The 14,938-nt window shown below is 36.8% G+C and overlaps 1 protein-coding gene across 1 annotated transcript; it reads right to left on the bottom strand.

Annotated features, from left to right (window-relative positions):
* Window positions 1-1,617: 1,617 nt before the first annotated feature.
* LOC120629940 (fibroin heavy chain-like) lies at window positions 1,618-7,237 on the bottom strand. Its single transcript, XM_039899034.1, has 3 exons — window positions 7,097-7,237; window positions 2,765-5,872; window positions 1,618-1,899 (listed from the first exon to the last, which is right to left on the bottom strand). The coding sequence occupies exons 1-3, from the start codon at window positions 7,188-7,190 to the stop codon at window positions 1,883-1,885; spliced, it is 3,219 nt and encodes a 1,072-aa protein (XP_039754968.1). The 5' UTR covers window positions 7,191-7,237; the 3' UTR covers window positions 1,618-1,882.
* Between the last annotated feature and the right edge of the window lie 7,701 nt (window positions 7,238-14,938).

Below are 14,938 nucleotides of genomic sequence, written 5' to 3'. Positions count from 1 at the left end.
CTTCTACTAACTAAAAACTCTGTGCCCCTCGATTAACCACCTACCTATCTCTTAGCATAGACTCTCAACGCTGCTTCATTATGGTTTGACAGGCTTTAATAAGACCGACAGCAGCATGGGGGCGGATAGAACCATATCTACAAAGCTGCATTGCTCGATACATGCCTACTTGACACAATTATTCTTAATTTAATAAAGCGTATGATGATATTTTTAAATAGGACATTAAAATTGCTGGACTTCGTCTATTCGTCACCAATGACATTGAATGGTAAACAGACACGGAACACGGATGTGAACTGAGTCAGATGTCTATAAGATAATATCATAGCCCACATAGCACTCACTGGCATTCACTACATTGTCAATCTTAGTTTGATTTACAACAACACCAACCCAAAGTAAATGTCAGAGTTTACACCTCAAAATGTGAGCGGGGTTCTCGGCTCGATTCCCGGGTGGGGCCATAAAGTTTTAGCTATAGAATGAAATTTAGAAATAGGCGTTGTCTCTGAGTAAATTCAAAGCCATTAGTCTCGGTTATACACACTAACATGTAATTCTTAAGGCCCGCCAACCCATATTAGAGCAGCGTGGTGGCTCTTAATCTGGCTTTTCTATGAGAGGGGAGACCTGTGGCCAAGAGTGGGTCATCAACTCATTAGAAGTCTGAGTATTACTATGATGATGGTGATGAGACCTCAATACTTTAAAACTTTTAACAAATTTTATATTTTTTTAATTGCTAAACAAATAAAATATCCAATAGGCTGTTTTTCATAAGGGCACTTGTTAACATTATTTGATACGGGTCTTTCAAAAAACGCATTTTTTTAATTGTGTATTAAAAATTAAAATGCTTAAGAAATCTTATGGTTTCTGCTTTTGGTTGCCAATAACAGGAAAAAATGTATTGATACCTATTTACATGTCAAGCAAAGAAAGCATCCAAATCGGTTCTCGGTATGCGGAAAGCCCTGACCCTTTTACTCGCACTTAAAGAACCTTACTAGTTCTGACGACTGTCAGTAAAATGACCCTTGTGTGTTATATGATAGACATGTTATTTTATAAGTAAGTAACAATGAATAAGATAATGAATAAGTTACTTCTGGTCCACCCATAAGCGAATTTGATTTGTTATTTTATGTGATAGGAAAGTTGTTTCCTACTATTCATGTTAATTAACTTTTAATTATTAGGGGGCGTCCATAAATTACGTGAGGTGTTTTTTTTAATTTTCTGTAATTTTCTCCCCCCCTGGAGAGATGTCGTGAGATTTTTTTCATCCGCCTCCCCAATCCTTCATTCTCACGTGAGATTTTTCAAAATGTGGGATTCTTACGTAAACGCGTTGGATTATTATTGTAAGAATAAAAAAAAGAATTGCTTCGTGCTTTTACTGCTCAGAGTTTAATTTTAAGTGTGATAAAATTTAACAAAAAAATTGCGTGATATTTGCAGAGACCCCCCTCTCTCCAACGTAAGATTAGATGAGATATGACTCGACCCCCTCCCCCCTTAAACATCTCACATATTTTATGAACGGCCCCTTAGGTTATTCTTAAGTAACTCTAAGTATAGGGCTGGGGGAACCATGTAAGAAAAGCATGTAACTCAATTACAACAATGTAATTCAATTGTTATAAAATATGTAATTAATGTCTTAGGAAATTAATTTTAAAGTATTGTAAAAACTTATTATCTATCTATCTTACAAAAGAATTTATCACATAATGTCATAATACATTGCCATTAAAATACTCAAGTCTTGTTTCGTTAATACATAACAATTGGAACAACAAATAAACAAAGATTTTTATCTTCTACTATGTGTCAATAGAAGGCAATCCGCTGAATGTTGTCGATATGTAGGTATCTCTTATCGTCTCCCATAACCTGGAACAAATAAACACATATTTAATACCTTCCTATTACGAACTACTACTTTTATAAGTACATGTAGTAGGTAAATAATTTATTTATTTATTTATTCCATTACAATGTCATATAGATTACATAATTATTATATTTTCAAAAGAGAATGTCAATCTAATGTATACATTTAAAGTGGAACCCTGTGAGAGCGTTGAACCAGATTAAGAAGCGGACATATTTTTTTCATTATTAAATATTCTCATTTAGGAAGTCGTTTATTTTATAATAAGCTTTCTCTAGCAAGTAATGTTTTAAGGGTTTTGTTAATAAGTTTAAACTTTCTATTTCTTTTATATTCTGTCATAAAATTTGCCGAGGCTGGCCACCCCTGAGGTCGGGTATCTTTGAAGAATAGTAAAAATGTTAGAATGTCCTCTTACAATAGGATATCGGCAAAAACAAAATTATTATTCCTGCTTAGATCTGAACGTGCAACTCAATGGTCCAACTAAAATATATTTAAAACCCACAACTGATGAAATGATTATGAATATAATTAAGATTGAGTAAAACTAAAAGGTATCATTCAAGGTATATTTATAAGACTACTTTACAACAACTATTAAGTGTTTTGTTTTAGCGGACAAGTGCGAATTCGTGGCTGCGTTTATATGTACCTAGATACTTAAACCGATATGCAGCGATTCCCAGCATTATTAATTATTGGAATTATTGGTTAACGTTAAGTAGCCAAAAGAAAAATAGGCTTTATTCGATTTACTATACCACTATACTGACTGTACCACATGCATTGTATATCCGTGCATTCTATGAATTTTTGTGCAATCTTTGAATGAAATCTATTCTTATTAAAAGTAAAAATTACCTCCTTTAACTGCGGCACCCGCGGATGAATGAGCCGATGATGAGCTACTGGAAAAACTTCTTCCCGCTCCAAAGGCTCCAGCAGCTGCACCCGCAACACTATTTGCAGAGCTTAAGCTGCCAACTTGACTTCCGTGTCCTGCTAAAAGTCCGGTTTTAGTAGAGCCTAAGCTAGAAGCATAACTTCCTCCAGTTCCAGAATCATAATTAGACTCACATCCAGAATTGCAGCCGGATGAACTGAGACCCTGATTTGCACTTAGCGCGTTCGAGCTGGCAAAAGCTGCTGCATTAGCATTTGCTACAGCGTTAGCCGTGTTTCCTGAATCAACCTGAGCTTTATTTACATCGCTGGGTTCATTATCTTTTACGAAAAATGTATTATCGTGTCCCGAATTAACTACACTTGAAGACTTTTCATGTTCACCTGTTATAACTTGCCCAGTATGTCCACCTTGCTCATTTGTTGGATGCTTATTATCAAACGGTTTAAATAAGCCTGGTGGGCCACCAAAACTTCCCGAGTAAACTACTGCTTTCGCAGCAGCAGAAGCGGTGGCATCATTAGATGCTCCGTTTGATAAAATATTTTCCTTTTCATTAGACAAACTGTGAGGAGTTTTCGAACCGCACACTCCACTTGTACAAGCAGGTGTACCTGAAGGTAACGTAGGGAGATTAGATGCCACACTATATTCATTTGGTTTAAGTATTCCTGAGGGACCGCCAAATCCACCTAAGTATGGAGGTAATTTAGTTTTTTCATCAACTGGTTTAAATAAACCAGGTTTTAATGCATTATTTGCATCGGCGCTATATCCATTAGAGACAGGTATATGGCTAGGACTTGGTTTTTGTATATCGTGGGGTTTATATGAACCAGATCCAGAGTGTGATGTTGCAACGGAACCTGTATGGTCACCACTGGATGTTGCAGTATTAGGGCCAGATGGTATTATGTCATGGTTCTTTTTCGATTCAACATGTGTACCAATTTTAGAACTTGTGTCAAAAGAGCCTGGTGATCCACCAAAACCACCAGTATATATAGGAGTTTTCTGAATGGTACCCGCACCAGACTCTGGCTTTATACCAAAAGTTCCATGTAAACCAGTTACAGGCGCTCCTCCAACATGAGGATTATTATGTGTGTCTACACCAGGGTTAACTTCAGCTGGACTAGCCGGTCTCTCAAATCCGCTTGAGGTATATGAAGGAATATTTTGACTAGAAGGAAAGCCGGAATCTTGTATTGGTAAACCAGAAGAATCATAATCAGAACCAGTCGATATACCGGTATTATGAGGCAGAGTATTTAGATTATATACTGGCTTGGATTGAAAATGTGAACCGGAACCAGTATGTGTGTCAAGTGACCCGGCTGAACCTCCAAAACCACCAGCATACGAAGGTTTACTTTGACTAGAAGGTAAGACGGAATCTGGTTTTGTAAGCCCGGTAGAATCATGTCCAGAACCAGCCGATATTCCAATATTATGCGACACATTATTTGGATTAGAAGCTGGCTTAGATTGGTAATGTGATCCAGCACCAGCATTTGTGTCAAACGACCCCGATGAACCTCCAAAACCACCAGTATACGAAGGCTTACTCTGACTAGAAGGTATCAAACTATGTACTAGTTTTATGCCATGTGCATCCGCTCCTGATGTTCCAAATCCACTGTTTGGATTTATATGTCCAAAATTGCCATCAATTGGCTTATTAGAGGCTCCAAATCCACCTGTGTATCTCGGAGAATTTTGACTAGGTGTTAAAATATTTGTGTTTGTTTTTGGTGTATCTAAAGATACCGGATGAGCAACATCAGATCCTGTATGTGCAGTTGGGTTGTAATAATTTGGTTTCAAAAATCCATCATGACTTTCAGGTTTAGCATTTCCAGGCTTTACCAAGCTAGCTTGTGGAGTGGGTCCTGAATAATTTGGGTGGACACCACAATTAGGTCTGTTACAGGAAGGATTGGATGGAGCTTGATAAGCTAGATTAATAATTGAATCACAGTTTTGTCCATTACAATTTGGAGACCCAGCGGAGCTACTTGGTAATTGAGAAGAATAAATTCCATCTGAATAGCTAGGGATTTTGTGCATTATATCAGGTTTTGGTGGTGTAGTAGATGGTAAATTATACAAGGTCCCTGTGGGATTTGTATTGCTATGATAATTTGGTGATTCTACACTTGGGTTTGCACCAAGAATAGGAACATGATAACTTGAGGGTTTTCCATTGTTTAAATTGGCACTGGTTAAAGCAGGATTGCAATTGTGAGTGGAGCAAGCTGGTCCAACATTAGGAGTAGTTAAATGAATAGAGGGTGTTTGAGGATTAGTTGAAACAGCACTTCCCGAGGGTGCCAGAGGAATAAGAATATCACATCCAGAATCCGGAGAGTCACAGTTTTTTAATGAGGGTTTTTGGTTATGATGTGTCGATGTTGTAGGTATAGCGGATGCTTCTTTAGTACTTATGGCACATTTCCCATTGGAACAGTCATTCTGAGAATTTTGGTATCCGATTTTATCATAACCAGACGTTTGACCGCCTAAATTGGTACTAGATTTAGATTTCCCACCAATATTAACTTCAAAATCGTTCAAGTCCGTTTGTTGGATTGTCGGAGAATTTGATGTTTCTGAATTTGGTTGGCACTGTCCGGATAAACAATTCTTATTATCATTCGAATTGTGTTGATATCCGCTCAATCCACAGTTATTTGACGAGCATTTACTGTTTGTAATTCCAGCGTTATTACAATTATTTCCCCCGCAAGGTAATCCATTTTGCGAGAGTGGTGTAGATCCGGCAAGAGAACTGACAACAGCTGCAGCTGAAGCACCACCTCCGATACCATTATTAATACTAGGTGCACCGTGTAATGTCGATGGTATACTATTTCCCGCTACACCATTAGCTGCACTTCCGCCAAAACTAAATGAACTTGAACTGGAGCTTGAACTTGAACTTGAAGAAGCAAAACTGGATGATGAAGACTTGGAGAAACTTCCAGAATACCCATTTCCACTTGGAATACTAAGGGGAACCGCAGGCAAAGCTTCATATGCACCGGATGCTGCGTTTGCTTCAGCTATAAATAAAAAAGTCTTAGTTAAGCATTAAATATTTTTTCCATACTAATTTTTGGTTTTCACCTTTGTTTGGCTTGACTACAGCACCGATCTTGATAAGCTCTGCACAGGGATAGCTTACAGTCTGTGCGGCTTTTCCCGAAAAAGTACTAGGTATAAGGAAATTGAGAGAGAGAGAGATTGAAAAAAATATTTTGTCTCACAAGCCCAGAGAGATTTCCTTTATATGTAGTTGTTGTAGCTGCGCGCATACATGCATTTTATCCACTAACATGAAAAAAATATTCGCAAAATTTTCATTGAAATTTGAACCAAATTAGCTTGCCTAGCCATTCTAAATAATTGGCCTTAAATTGATGATAATATGATTGAATAAAAATAAAACAGTTTCAGTTGTAATATATTAAATGTACTAGCCGTTATCGGTGACTTCGTTTGCGTTTAACTTTTCACTATTCTACACAATATCCCTCCACCATCGAAATCTTAATAACAAGTTACTACTGTTACTCTGTTACTTATTAAGATTTCTATAACCTCAGCCCAACGAATCGCGTCGCGCATCTTCACATCATAAAAGTTTTTTTTCAGGGCCTGGTTTCTAATCTTTCAAATTAAAAGTGAAATAAAAAAAAAACTCCTCACACACCTCATTGAACTCTCTATAAAAAGGCATATCTACGCAAATAATCACATCTATCTGTTACTACGTAAAGAAAGGCAACAACTACGTTCAATAACACTCTATCTCATTAATTTAATAAACTGATTGTATTATAATTACCACTTATGTTGTCACTGGTGATATTATAATAATGCTGAGTTTGTTTGTTTGTTTTAACGCGCTAATCCTTGGAACTACCAGTACCTACCTGACTCTCTCTGTGTAGAATAGTGGATGAAAGTTTGTGAAGTAAAGAAAACTTCCGATTGTAAGTTAACTTTTATTGGCTTCCTAGTAGTCAAATATCGGTACCTACCTACCTACCTAATAATTTGTTTGTATTTTCACAACAATCGAAATAAATTTAAAGTTTTAATTCATTGAATAAAGAAAGTTATGACTTTGACTTTCAAACTTAGTTAAGGATTCTCGCAATCAAATTCTGCTTTAAAAAAAAAAGCGCATTCAAGTCGGGAGTTTAGAGTTCTACGATGACATAAACAAGTGACACCCCTATTTTCACGTCCGGGGATTAAAATAGAAAACTGATCGTGCTTACCTCTCGCTACTGCACCACTTTTAACACCATATCCGTATGGCGTGCATGTCACATAGCTAACTAGGGCTAACACAACTACACCCGAGAGCTCCATCGTGGCGAAGCTTACCGAGCACAATGTTATTGTTATGCTACTGACAGCCTTTATAAAGCGATTCACAAATAGTCGTGTATTTTACAAAAAACCTGTTGGTGTTTACTGCGAATTTGAACTTGCTCGTGATCGCGTAGGCAGCCGTTGTTTTTCGCGCTCAGTACAAACTGATTACCACTGTAATTTGGTAGGTTCATACTCATAGCAACTGGGCACAGTCCCAGCCCGTTCAAAAATGTATTACTCATGCTGCTTAATATTCATCCAAGGCTTAGACGATCACTGGAAAACACAAGCTTCAAACTCCGGATTGATATTATTACAACGTATTAAGTATAATATTTTACTATCGCGTACCTAAGTTATTTATCTAGCTGTTGCCCACGACTAAGCGTCCTTTTCTGAGTTTTTTTTTATAAAACTACTTGGGAACCGTTAGTTTTCTCGGCATAAAAGTATTCTACATCCGTCTCCAGGATGTCGTCCAACGTGTCAGGTTTCCGAGGTAAGCCAGGCTTCAAACTCAAATATTCATAATTCAAACCCCTTTCGCCAAGATCCATTTAATGTCTTGGGTCAACATAGCTTACCCAGCCTATTGCCTATTAAAATGTTACTAGGTCTCACATAATTAGATTATTGCTGTAATTTGTAATAGGGAATTAAAAGTATAATAGGTAAGTCGAAAGTAGAATAGGTCGTATGAGTCAAATAACAGAGAAGGAGTAGCAGCGTCCTCTATGCTAAAACTGCCATCTACTGCGATCAACAACCCAGGGTGCTGATTATGGGCAGATCCTCTCAGCTTTAGATCTTTAGTCTATTTAAGCATTAGATACAATTTAAGAATTACGTTAATATACTAAAAAGACTCTGTCAGTACCCACCTGTCCACTAGATATACAAGAGCTACTTAAATGTTTCTTTACCGAACAATCTGATGACAAAGTTTTGCTTAAAAGGTATGGGCTAAGATACATGTTTATGTGTATAAAGTGTATTTAAACGGCTAGGATATCATTATTAGACAACCCTCTGTTGGACGAAGACCCAAAAGGCTGTTTCAATATGCTTTAGTGGACTTTTATTGTGTTACTATTATTATAACACAGTACCACATTATTATTATTATAAAAAACTCAATAATTATATATTGTTTTTCAAACCCGGGAAACGGACCCAAAACCTCATGATCGGAAGTCGAACTGCCAAACTAGAGTATCGAGGCAGTTCCTAGGATATGAATAACGGTAATCAGTCACACAACTGAACATAGGTGACTTGTCAGAACGTTGACCGCTTCCCTGGTGACAATGGCCGCAGTTCCAGCCTACCTGTACATCCGTAAGTAGCTATATTACGTAATATGCATACATATGATTCTGCTGCGATTCCATGTAGAATGACAAACAGTTTATTACCATGGGACCGAAATAGGTCTATCCCACCCCTAGAATAGGTAGGTACGACTTCAGCTATATTTAAGGGGCATCCATAAATATCATTACACGTTAAGGGAACGGGAGCGGGTAAACTAAGTGTTAAACGACCTGAGTTAATATTATATTATAAATTTAAAGTACCTCATCATATCGTCATCATACCATCCCATGTCCGGCCCACTACGGGCACGGGTCTCCTCCCACAATGAGAAGGGGCTAAGGCCGTAGTCCACCACGCTGGCCTCCACAAACCTTTTGAAAACATTATGGGGAACTCTCAGGCATGCAGGTTTCCTCACGATGTTATTTCATGTCAAGTTAAAAACATAAACTGTGACGACAAAGGCTGCGGTGGAAAAACAGAAACTATTTTCTCTCATCTTTAACTTTATCTTTACATAGTATAAAACAAAGTCGCCCCAGCTGTTTTGCGCTTAGCTTTTAAACTACGTAATTGATTCTAATACACTTTTCGCCACTAGATAGCACTCGCTAGAACGACAATTCAAGGGGAAGTTTTCTATGTACTTAGTAATCATGCATAGATTGCAAAATTCGAAATTAATTTATTTCAACTAGGCTTACTTAAACCTAAGCACATTTGAAACGTCAAGTATGTTTGTTTGTAGTGACTCTACCACACCGAAGGCAGATTCTACCGAGAAGAAGTCGGCAAGAAATTCAGTAGTTGCTCTTTTTCAACATCAACCATTTACATTTTACATTTTTAACCTTCATATTTTTATGTTTTGAGAGAGCCCAGCCGGATGCTTCTAAGCAACCTTGTCATTAAGAAATTCATCAACTTTAGATATAGGTACTAACCTAACTGTAATCATATCAAAAAAGCGTGTACTGCATCCTGGATCCGAACGTAGAACATTTTTACCGCGAAAAAAACCATAGGAGGCAAAAGCAAAGAATTTCAGAAATTTGTAATGACTTAACAAATATAATTTTCAGCGCTTATATTGAAAATGATGCTTAAACCTTACCACAAGTGCCACAGAATTGTATTATTAATCAATTAAAACTGCCCCACATTGCACCAGAGCAAAACCGGGCCGGGTCGCTAGTTAAAAATTATACAATCTTTCCCAATTCAGCAGTATCCGTACAAGTATCTACCTAATTAAGTTGTACACAGGTTATTGTTGATTCCGGTTTGGTTTTACCTATTTCTCAAACGTTAGTCATCAATTTTGATATATTTTAATTATAAATACGTAGTTCGCATTAGTCAAACCCAATCGCTACATTTATTTACCTATCATAGCCGGTTCACATTTAAATTAATGGACAGAAGTAAGATTTTTTCGCGGTAAAAATGTTCTACGTTCGGATCCAGGATGCAGTACACGCTTTTTTGATATGATTACAGTTAGGTTAGTACGTATATCTAAAGTTGATGAATTTCTTAATGACAAGGTTGCTTAGAAGCATCCGGCTGGACTTTCATCTCTCAAAACATAAAAATACGAAGGTTAAAAATGTAAAATGTAAATGGTTGATGTTGAAAAAGAGCAAATGCTTAATTTCTTGCCGACTTCTTCCCGGTAGAATTTGCCTTCCCAATCGGTGTTGTAGGTAGAGTCACTACAAACAAACACACTTGACGTTTCAAATTTGCTTAGGTTTAAGTAAGCCTACTAGAAATAAATTAATTTCGAAATTTTGCAATCTATGCAAAATAGAAAGGTAGTATAGTAAGTAGGACGCTACCTATATGTAGATTTTAGGTATGTACTCAAGAATTTAAGCTGTATGTGTTATTTAGCTGAGAGAGCGAACATTTTTTGTTGTACCCACTCTGACTGAACTCACAAGGGTTGCTCTGTATTCTATTTGATATGCTTGAAGACATCTTTTAGTAAAATGAGTAAAGTAGTAACAAATTAAATCAATGAATGAGTATTTAAAAACAGTTTAATATATGTGTACCTAATAATCGTATGCAATAAAATATCATAGAAAGCCTATGCTAGTGAATTAGGGAAACTAATGCTAAGCTAGATAAATAAATAAAAATCCGTGCAAGTGCTGAGCCGATAGGTAATAACCAAACACGCTTTAGCATTTGTAATCATTAAATAATTTATATATGCATGGGCATGTAAGCGTATACATTATCTTACGATTATATGTATACACTGCAGTCTGCTGAAAAATCTCCGTTCTATAGTAAAAGTACACTTCCTTTTTTTTGTGATGCCAGTTAAGTGTGAGTGAGCTCACAAGGATAGGGAATTGGACTTTATCATATACGTTATAGTTATATATTAATGTTAAATCGACATAACATGCTGCATTGTCGCATTAGGAAAACTTTGCCTTGTAATGACAGCAGTGGCGTGCACTTCATACATGCACATAAGCATCTGCCTACCCTAAAACTAATATATATCTCGTATATGAGGAAGATTTTTGTCGTTTTATGCTATTTTCCTGCTGTATGCATACCCTGGTTAGAAACCCAATGCACGCCACTGAATGACAGTAATGACAAATACCTATGTATGATTTGAGAAAAGAAACAAAGTTAGGTAGCAGGTTAGGACAGTTATTCAATATAAAATAAACACAATGACATAAGATTTATAAAGAAAACTATATTATAATCGTTACGGGCAAGATCCGACCACATCATATTTAACCTATGTAAATATATGAACAAGTAAAGGCAAGTACAGCATATTAATAACATATGTTACTACATAGATATGATAAAGTACTTAGTTGTGTTGTTTTTATGCTAAAAGGGTTTTCGTGAGTATAAATTATTATCAAGGCTCTGGCTCCAAAAGCGTCCACTACCCTAAATAAGCCGCGGGATCGAACCTAGGATCTTCTGATACGCAGTTGAACATGCTAGCTATTCGATCGAAGCGGTAGCTCTAAAGGCAACGAGGTATACACGTTTCTAATACCTACATCCGGGTAACGCGTCTCAATCATCACATTCCATAAGAGAGCTTACAAGATATATCATGAACTTGATCTTGACATATACGGTGTGATTACTACAATAACAGGGTTTCCCTTGTCTTAAGGTTGGCATTCTATAACTCAGTCAAATGTAAGCTCTATAAAGTGCTATATTATCATTTAGCTTAATATCCAAAGTTATAGAATCTTAAGAGACTTATCCCTTACTTACTAAACGTAGAAAGTTACTTATGCCTGTTATTAATTACCTAGAAATCGCTTTAATCGGATGCCTACTACCCAGTGATTTAGGTGATTCCTAGAGGAAAAAACGTTTGACGAACTTGTGTGATCACAATACAAACCAGAATACAACACCTGACACCTGGAGGCAAGAACCATAGAAATATTATTATATGAGGTGCCTGATAAACGCATGCCTAGGAATCTTCTTTAATTAGGAGATACTAACTTAGGGTTAGGATTATATTATTAAATAATAAATAGTTTTCTTTTTTTTGCGCCGCATGTTTTTTTCTGTCTTTTTGTGACAGGAAGGACCAACCGGTCTAGATAAGTACTATCGCCATGCTTATTTCTGCCGCTCAGCGGCATTGTGACAGTGCTGTGTTCCATTGAACGGCGTGTTTGCGGGTGTAATTATACGAAAATTAGGCTGAACACCTACGCCTCATTGGTGGACACATGGCGGCATGTTGAAGGACGTGCTCTTTGCATGCCCTGTGAGGCTGTGAAGTGTTGTTCTGTTTATAGGCAATGGTTTTCGACCAGGTGGGCAATCAGCTTGGTTCGTTAATGATAACCTACTATAAAAAACCCAGGACCTCCCACTTTAACCACAGCGCTCACCGGTTCGCCAGGGAGGTCAGTGTTGGTGGACACAAGCCTCCTGTTTCATAGGGGAAAGTGTTTTAAATTAAAAACCCGCCACAGTTTAATGTGGATTGGCGAACTTTGGCCGTGGGTTCGATTCCCACAACTGGAAAATGTTTGTGTGATGAGCATGAATGTTTGTCAGTGTCTGGGTGTTTATATGTATATTCTATGTATTTATGTATATTATTCATAAAAAAAAAATATTCATCAGTCGTCTTAGTACCCAAGCTACGCTTACTTTGGGGCTAGATGGCGGTGTGTGTATTGTCGTAGTATATTTATTTATTTATTTATTCTTAGATTTATTGCCAGTAATCCCGATCTGGGAATCTAACCCAGGTCCTAAGCTAAGTTAGGAAGATATCAGGCTGATTTTTGTTTATCAAACAAAAGAGGAACCTTTAGTCCGGTCGCAGCCTTATTTGATAGCAGGTTAGTACGTTAAGAATAAAATATCGGTTTTGATGGACTTAAATGAAATAGGCTACTTAAACTGTAAATCATCAATAATAACAACGATTACAAGCAAACGGAACATAATTTACGTGTCACGTTTATTTTAGAGGTCAAGGATTTATTTATAACCTGCCATGTATAGGATATGACATTAATTATGCGGTGACTAAATAATCTCGCCATTGTCTTATTCTATGAACTTTAATAAAAAATCTCAAATGCAATATGTACCTAATTGAGAAGAGGATAAAACTAAGAAATATACAAACATACATACATACACTCGAAAAACACAACCCTCCTTTCGCAGTCAGATAAAAATACGATTTTTACGCTTTGTGGCGACGGCAGATTAGAATACAGTTGTCACCAACCCTGGCAGTTGTCGTACGAGTCGACTAAGGAAACATAAACCCAACTCGTCTGAACAGTGTGTTGATTATGAGCAAACCCTTCCATAGGATGAGGCTTATAGTCCCAGTGCACTGTTATAGGCAATATAAGATGATAATGATGATGTTTGCATAAGGCATCCATTTAAGGCTTTAAAATTCTCTAGAAGTGAATTACCAACACGTACCTACCACTAAAGCTTCCTTTATTACTTACCTCGCAGTAGGTAAGAGTAAGTGTCAGGTACACGCTTTATCTAAACGGTAACTATAACACTCTGTACTCGGTACGTCAGGTCCACTCTGTACTCGGTACGTCAAATCCACTCCGTACTCGGTATGCCACCAACAGTGTTTAGGGTCTCCTGAATTCCCAATGTTTATTGATTTAGCGTACATCCCAACTCTGCTAACGGTCGCTAATTTTAAATAACATGGGGTTTAACCGGTAGAGTCGGCACGTGCAAAAAAAGAGGTAAGTATGATCGCATATATAAGCTAAACTTTGTCTAAATACCTACCTACTGTTACCTACCTAATTATCATATTGTTTGCGAGTAATAGGTATTAGACCAAAATATATATCATGTATGCGTACCTGATGTGCAATATATATTTAGGTACGTATGCATATATACGTAAGTGTGTCTGTATTAGTGTAGATGTATATATTATAAAAAAAAATATTGTAGCCTTTTCTTATAATTGTGTCCGTACATCCATAACCTGCTTCGTGTCCTCTGCAGTCTGCTTTCCTGGCAGAGATCGCTTAGTAGCGATAAGGCCGCCAATGTTACAACTATTTTATACAATAGAGTCGTTTTTGTTAATATTGTATGAGTTTCTTGGTGTACCTACAATAAAGTAAAAAATGGATAATTTATTTCTTCTTCTCTTTCGTGCTGTTGTCCGGATTTTTTTGTGGGAGCCTGCGGCCGTGTTCAGTTACCACTAGACACGTTAATCAGCTACTACTACGTTAGGTCCGCCACCAGACGGTTGGATTGCAGTCAATTAGTGGATATATAAAATATAATCCATCTGTGGGGATAACAGTCTTCCTCGCTAAAAAATCGCCTAACTTACCAACTTTGAAAAGAGAAGAGTCACATCGTTATTAATAATTCATTTAAGCTGCGATATATACCTTCCTTAAAACTTGTATTAAATTGTGTTTTATCACCTAATTTTGCAGGTATAAGTTTTCTTTGTTTTTGGGTTGTAAGTAAATGACAACGAAGAATTCATAATATAATTAAAAGCAGTAAGTTAATTATTTCATTTTTGATGGAAAACTTGTTCGACCTTTTTACTTAATGGTATTTTTATCACTTCACTTAATTTTATTGATAGGTTAAACAAAAACAAAGGTTTTTTTTATCGTATACAAATTATATAGCATTATATTGACCTCGGCTAACATGTTGCAATTTTCCTCTTCAACTCTTCTCAATACTATTTCGGAGAACAATATAGATGCAAGGTTCCAAGCCATGCTTACTCACGGATGAAAGGATAGCACGATTTTGAATTCATATGAAGCGCTGGTTTTACCTATTAAGTTTTCCAATACATGATTTACAAGGTAAGTTTATTTACGTATTTGATTACGTACCTCTGAATTTAGTATCCGTGA

The sequence above is a fragment of the Pararge aegeria genome, chromosome 2 (assembly GCF_905163445.1).
Source record: "Pararge aegeria chromosome 2, ilParAegt1.1, whole genome shotgun sequence".
Lineage (NCBI taxonomy): Eukaryota > Metazoa > Arthropoda > Insecta > Lepidoptera > Nymphalidae > Pararge > Pararge aegeria.
This window is presented reverse-complemented; position numbering and strand designations above follow the sequence as displayed.

Coding starts and splice junctions, on each gene's coding strand:
- LOC120629940 (XM_039899034.1), bottom strand. CDS start 7,190: ATGGAGCTCTCGGGTGTAGTTGTGTTAGCCCTAGTTAGCTATGTGACA. Junction 5,873..7,096: donor AAGTGGTGCAGTAGCGAGAG/GTAAGCACGATC, acceptor TTTTATTTATAG/CTGAAGCAAACGCAGCATCC.